The 7,185-nt window shown below is 51.6% G+C and overlaps 1 protein-coding gene across 1 annotated transcript; it reads right to left on the reverse strand.

Moving 5' to 3' along the window:
• Nucleotides 1-4,774: 4,774 nt before the first annotated feature.
• LOC133909140 (protein PSK SIMULATOR 1-like) lies at nucleotides 4,775-6,971 on the reverse strand. Its single transcript, XM_062351440.1, has one exon. The coding sequence runs from the start codon at nucleotides 6,635-6,637 to the stop codon at nucleotides 5,192-5,194; it is 1,446 nt and encodes a 481-aa protein (XP_062207424.1). The 5' UTR covers nucleotides 6,638-6,971; the 3' UTR covers nucleotides 4,775-5,191.
• Between the last annotated feature and the right edge of the window lie 214 nt (nucleotides 6,972-7,185).

Consider the following 7,185-nt stretch of genomic DNA (forward strand, 5'->3'; position numbering starts at 1 on the left):
TAGCCGACCCCTAATGATTAATTTGTGTGTGGTCCATGCTCTATTTTGGAAAGTGAGTCACGAGAAGAACATACACTTCGGTGGAGCCCAAGCCCACCAAATAAGGAATTCCATGTTTGATATGGTGGAGTTAAAGAACTGAGCTTCGTAAGTGTCTGTCGTCATATATTCTACGTGGGCAGTGAACTTCCAAGTGATTGAGTTTGGGATGCCTGGAATGATGTGTATCAATTGGATTATCTCCCAAAGGCTTGTAAACTTCACAAGGTGCTAAACTGTGGAGATCACCATTAGGTTGATCTCTCTAATCCATGTATTGATGTGAAGCGCCTCACTAATCGTTATTTGTTCTTTCTTGGATATGTTGAATATGCTAGGCGCTAGAACTTTTGGTGTGGTTCCCTGAAGCCACGTCGAGGACAAAAAATGGCCTTATTTTCATCTCTAAGTGTGATAGTCATCGCAGCTGCAAAGAGAGTGTGGTCTTTGTTGTTGCATGGCGTGGGAATCCCGACCCATGGTTTTTTGTCCAAGCGAAGATCCTGAGCAAATTTTCTCAAATCAAGGATGCCGAGACCGCCCAATTGTGTTGGTCTACAAGCTCTTCCCTAGTTGTCTTTGCATTTTTCCATAGCAATATGATATGTGCCCATCCAAAGGATTTTTTTCTTCTTTTACCTATTTCTTCAAGAATGTTCGCCAGGGCTTTAAGAGCTAATAAGTAGTTTATCGGTTGGCAAGGGAGCACCGATTTAACTAGCGTCTTTCTGACTGCGAGCGTGATCAATTGTCCCTGTTAATTTGCTAGTATTCTGCTTGCCTTATCTGCAAGTGGCTCAAAATAAACTTTTCTCAGCCAAACCTGTGAAAGCAGCAAGCCCAGATATTTGATGGGGAAGGTGGCTTGTGCTGTAGGGAAGGCATCAAGTATAGTATTCGAATCGAGTCCTTGGTATCGAATGGATACCACCGAGCTTTTTTGGAGGTTTATACATAGGCTCGTTACTCTTCCGAAAAGATTGAGTAACTCCGTAATTGCTGTGACATCCTGGATAGAGTGCGTGAGGAAGATGATCATGTCATCCGCATATAAAGATAGGCATAGGTGTGCATTTTTACCTTGCAACTTGGCGAGGATGCCCTTTCAGTCGCACAATACAGTAATTTTTGCAGGGGGTCAATGGTCAGGACAAAGAGTGGAGGAGAGGGGGTCATCGTGTTTGAGGCCTCGACCATGCTAAATGTCATCTCATCTCCGGGCGAACCATTTAGAAGGACCTTGGATGTGGTGGTTGTCAAAAGTGTTGTTAGCCAGTTACACAATTTGAGGGAAATCCCTTGTTGGAGTAGCTCTAGTAAGTAGTCCCAGCGTACTAAATCAAAGCATTTGCAATGTCAAGTTTGAGAAGCAGGGCGGGGTTCTTGATGTGTGAAATCATTGCATCAAAATTTGGACATACATGAAGTTATAATATATTGCTCAGGTCTTGATGAAGGCGCTTTGGCTATTCGAGACTAGTCGGTTCATGTAAGGCTGGAGGCATAGGGCGAGGATTTTTGCTATGATTTTTGCAGCTCAATGTATTAGAGTGATTGAATGATAGTCATTTATCTTGTCTACACCCTCTTTCTTGGGAGGAGAACAATATTTGTTGAATTCATAATGCTAAAGTTGTTGTTATTGATTGTGAAAGGCATGAATAACACTCATGACTTTTGACGCTATGATATCCCAACAGGACCGATAGAAGGATATTGTGAATCCATCCGGGTCTGGAGCTTTGTCTTTGGGCATTTGCTTTAATGCGTGCAAGACTTCTTGTTCTGTAAAGGCCACATCCAGGGAGTAAAGATCTTCCATTGAGACATCTAGTATCTTCCAATCAAACTCTAGATATCTCAGTGCAGGTGATCCGAGAACGGCGGAGAAGTGGTCCTGTACATAGCCGCTTTTTCCTCATGGGAAATGGTCCAGCCGTGTGATCTGTGGAGTTTGTTGATGAAGTTTTTATAGTGTCTTAAATTAACCTTGAGATGGAAATACTTCGTGTTGGTATCACCCTCATGGTGGAGTATTGTTGAGGTTGTGAGCAGGGTCACATGGCAATCCATGAGCTCCGGGTAGTCGTCGCTCGTTGCCTGTTAGCGAGAGCCAAGTGTTGGTGTGGACGTTGTTGCCGCTTGGTTGCTCGGTGGCGACGTTGGTGTAGTCGGTGGTAAGTCTGCAGCGGTTACCAGCTCCGGCCTCTTTAAGTTTTCGTCCACTTCGTGGTGCGATACGACAGATCGGATTCGTGCAGACATGCGCTATGCCGACTTGCAGAGGGTGAGGGTGTGACAGCCTCGTTGGTTTTGATTGCAAGCATACGCTTCATCTTGCCTAGCCCGGACAAGGTTTCATTCCCTTTGCTGCTAGCAAGTGCCGGCAGGAGCGGAACGGTGCCAAGGCTAAGCTTGTCCACCAGAGTATGTGCCTTCATGGTGTAGTCGTTTAGAGTATGTGCATTCATGGTGTAGTCGTTCAGCAGCATCTGCATGGCAAATGTTCCGGCTTGTACTCGTTCCTTGTCATGCGTGCTCAATAACTTGTGAACTACATCCTGCAAAGAAGACACTTGCATAGCAAAGAGGAATTGTAGTCTAGCTACCTCTTTGGTTTGGAGGTCTTGCTGCTGAGGCAGAGTAGACAGAGGTGGAGCGGGGGCCATAATTGCAGGAAGCACTGGGTGCCCACTGTTGGCCTCACGACGTCTCGGGGAGTGCTCTCGCTCCCGGTACAACGTCTCATGTTCGGCCGTCCTCGCATGGCCATAACGAACATGTGTGTCACGGTCGTGGCGGTCTCCCTCGTCATCATCGTCGTCGTGCCTCTGATGGCCCAGGCCGTAGTTGTACTTCGGGTGGTCGTTGGTGTAGGATCGGCGTCCGCTGTTGTGGTCGTTCATCTTCGATCATTTAGGGTATGTTTGTTTGCCTCATGAGGTTTCGTAGAGTTGTATCATATCGTATAAGCAGATTAAGTGGAAGAAGACTGAGCGGAGTCATATCTGTTGAAAAAAAAGTTTGTTTAGTTGTATCTTTATGTACAGGTTGAGTTAAGTTTTTATTTGGTTGACTGAATCTAAGGCCGCATGAGTAGATGTAAAAATTGAGATTGTGATTGATTAATCGAATGAAGATGATTTTTACTGACAAGTGAGTTCGTCTGTATGAACAGATACAGAGCTTGCATCCTCAGGGCTAGCTTGCGGAGAGCTTCACTCCTGAACTAGGATGATACTATATATTTGCTTCCATCAGATTAGACTGGAACCATAAATATGAGAAACTAAACATGCTTCTATGATATTATACACATCCTCAGGCTAGATTAGGAGAGATCGGGCAACAAACATACAGTTAGTATCGTATCTTTTCCACATGATTTGTAAATTTTAATACTCCACCGGAATTCGGTGCCGACTTTGTTCTCTGTTACGCATAGATCCTCCTCCAGAAACTTATTAAAATTCAGCAGTACTGCTTTACAGGACACCCAGGAAAGAAAAAAATAAAAGTCAGCAGTTAACAAATTATGCCAGCAGCAGAATGATTGGTTTGCGTGAGTTGTATGACAGTATTCTAGCAAGGCACTGAGACAGGGGAACGAACGAACGATCAGATAGGGCGCGCTGACCGAACCCCAGCTGCTGACTTGCTGCACGATGCCTGCTTGAATAATGAACCTTCACACCCACAGGATTACGATTAGCCTCTGCGATCTGCGAATAACGAGTTGGATTTAGAAAATGCACGCATGTTCATGCTGCAGCAAGTAGCCTGACCTAATAACCGGTAGGCTGTTGCTGCTTTGACCATCGATTAACTTTTTCTGAAGCGTGGCTTGCGCATTATACAAACGAAACTACAAATTAGTTTCGAGCCATGTGAATTACGCCAAGGCCCATTTGTTTTCTGCCTGTAGGTTCTTTCCAGATGCCTTCAGAAAATGCCTAGGCTTGCCTAATCGTTGAACTGCCCATTTATTTATGGCACCTGTAACTACTAATCTGCGGTGGTTTGTATAAGCTATATAGCGTGTGAACGTGAAGCGTTCGGTGCGATGCCATGACAAGCAAGCAAACGGCTGTGAAATTCATCTCCAACAGATTCTCTATTCAGTGCTACAGTAGAAAAAAAAGATGCTGTAATAGTATTTTGAGGATGGAAATTTAAGGTAATTGTTGGAGATGGTGTTCCAGAGGCATTCTGAATCTCACGGTTTTCTCGCTTCATGCAGATGGTGGAGTAGGATTTGCTTATTGTTGACGTCTGTTTGGGATAGGGCTCATTTCTCTGAATTTCCCGTAATCCAAGCTGGCCTTCATCTTCAGCACGGCGTCCGTCCACCTTTGGCCAGTCCAGCAACTTGGGGCTGTTTGGATCGAGCTCCCGCTCATCCCGCCAAATCGTCGGCTAGCTAAAAAATTAGCGGACGATTTGGCCACCTCCCGTTCCTCCAGCGCTTGGGCCTCGGGTGCGCCGAGGTGGGCGCACGGGCGGCGACGGCGGCCAGATAAACACGCGCGCGGAGGTGCAGTCAACGCCAGAAATTTGGCTTGGTTGCAAGACATATTCGTCGCGGGGAGAGATGGAGACCACCGCTGTTCAACGCCGGTAGCTGAGAGCCGCCCGGGACTTGGCCAGCCTAGCAAAGAAAACTGAAACTGTGGCCGTTGTCACGTCGAAAGAAGAGAGGACGGCTGGGTATAAATTTGCTGCTGAGACTAACGAATTTCAAAGAATCAATCGTAGTTTGTATATATTATTACACAATCCTTCCTTTCGCGTGACATGTTTGTAAACTACACAGGACTCTGTCACCGGCGTGACACGTACGGGGGAGGGGGAGCCCCGCATGTCGGCGTCAGGCTGCTGACGGCCTCCACCAGAGGCGCAAACCAATCAACGATTGTTACAGTAGTAGTATCTTCTTCTTTCAACTATTGCTGCTGCTACGGCCGCGTTCGTTCCGAATCCATTGAACACAATACCACCCGTTCTAACTTCTACCGGCCCAAAAATCAACTCTTCAAAATCAATGCTTTGACAAACGCAGAACAAGAAAAAGAAAAATAATTGGATTTGGACAAAGTTTGCCGCGCCACGTCGGCCCGAACTCCGACGTTGAACGGTTCGGCCGGCCGATGGGTCAGTGGCGGACGGAGCCTCGCCGGCGCTCCTCGTACCAGCAGATGCAGCTCAGTGCGACGAGCACCTCCACGATGGCCGCCTCGGCCTTCTCCTTGTTCGCCCACCGCAGCGTCTGCAGCGCGTACACGCGCGGCGCGCCGTCGAACCGCCGCGTCCGGTCCATGTTGCGCTCCGACTGCCACTGCACCGTGTCGCGCGCCATCGGGCCCAGCCACGCCATGATGCGATCCACGGCGTCCTTCCACCCATGCGCCAGCCCGGCGTCCAGCGGGCCTGGGTCGCGCCACCACTCCCGCAGCTTCGAACGCACCGCCGCGCGGAGCTTGGCCGGAAGCATCTCGTACATCTCCGCGCGCTCCGCGGCCGCCTCCTCCTGACGCCCCTCGGCCTCCATCCGCAGCAGCTCCTCCGCTGACACGATCACGTTTGCGTACTGCTGGTCCAGGCCCGCGCCGCCGACAGTGCTGGGCGGCGCGTCCAGTAGCTTGCGCCAGTCGGTGGGGGACTTCTTCCCCGACGGACGTAGGCCGATGATCGGGCACGAGTTGCTCATCGGCGGGTGGACTCGGGACGGGCCATCGCGTCGCGTGATCGGACCCGACGACGCCTTAGCCTTCGCCGACCTCGGGTGCAGCAGCTTGGACAGCCGGGTCTGAACGCTGTCCGTGGTTGCCGACGGCAATGGCGGCGGGAGGCTGGGCACGAATGGGCCGAAGATGGTGCAGATGCGGACGAACACGGCGCAGGCGGCGCGCGCCATGAGGCTCACGGCTTTCTCGTAGCTCTGGTTCCAGAGGGACTCCTCCTTGAGGCGCCGCACCTTGAGCCGCTGCGTCTTGAGCTCCTGCCGGAGCGAGTCCGCGCCAGGCGACTCCCCGGCCTGAGCTGCCGCCGCCACCACAGGCTGCGCCGGGATCGGCCCGCTGAGGCGGCTCCAGCCCCGGACGTTGATCTTCCGCTCGACGGCTACCAGCTCGTCGAGCGCCTCCATCTCGGAGCAGAGCTTGGCCGTGGCCGCGACGAGCCGCTCCATCTTCTTGGCCTTCACCCTGAGCCCCTTGGCCACGAGCAGGTCGAGCCGCGCGTCGGCCGCGCCGGCCTTGAGGCACGTGTACACCCCGCCGAAATCGATGCCGCACCGCAGGCCGAGCCGCGCGACGGCGGCCGCCGCGGCGTCCAGCGACACGACCAGCTCGGCGCAGGCCAGCTTGAGGAGGAACGCCTGGTCGGTGGAGTTGAGGTACGCCACGCCCGCCGACCGCATGGCGTCGGACCGCAGACGGGAGACCTCCTGGTCCGACAGCGACCGGTGCAGCGACAGCAGCTTGGACATGGCCGCCGCCGCCTCGAACGCCAGGATCCCCAGAGCCGCCTGCGGCCCCGCCGGCAGCCGCAGATCGACGGGGAGCCACGACTTCTGCACGACCATGGATGATCCACGCATGCACGCACTGCCTCTCTCAATTCACCTTCTTGTTGTTGCGCGATCCTGAACCCCCACTCTCCTCAAAGACTTGTAACACCTAACATGAAGAATGGATTCGCTAGGCAGCTAGGTATAGAGCTTCAACTCTGTCAGGCCAGGCCTCGCTGGTACTCCACGATCCTCCACGCGGTTTTTCGCGGGTACAGGTTCGGTCGTGTTGGTTTGGGGCAGGGAGATCGAAGGCGCGAACTTATTGCTGGGGCACTGCTGTTCTATCCTAGCTAATCTGGGGCAGGGAGATCGGAGGCGCGAACTTATTGCTGCTCGGGATGGAGATAGATCGATGGAGTAGCAGGTGGAAACGGGGATGGAGATAGCGATGGCGCATGAGGACGACACGGTCGCCCCGTGGGAATGCTGGAACCGCGCGGCGGGCGCTTACCAGATGACGGAGCGTTGGATCGGGAAGCGCCGTTGAATTATATTGGCCTAGCCCATTTATGAATAATTCTTAATAAATTTCAAACACCCATTAAAGAAGTGAAGATGTAGTTTTTAGTACCATA

The sequence above is a fragment of the Phragmites australis genome, chromosome 2, assembly GCF_958298935.1.
Source record: "Phragmites australis chromosome 2, lpPhrAust1.1, whole genome shotgun sequence".
NCBI lineage: Eukaryota > Viridiplantae > Streptophyta > Magnoliopsida > Poales > Poaceae > Phragmites > Phragmites australis.

What these genes read in the sequence shown, in the direction of transcription:
- LOC133909140 (XM_062351440.1), bottom strand. Translation starts at nt 6,637, where the DNA reads ATGCGTGGATCATCCATGGTCGTGCAGAAGTCGTGGCTCCCCGTCGAT.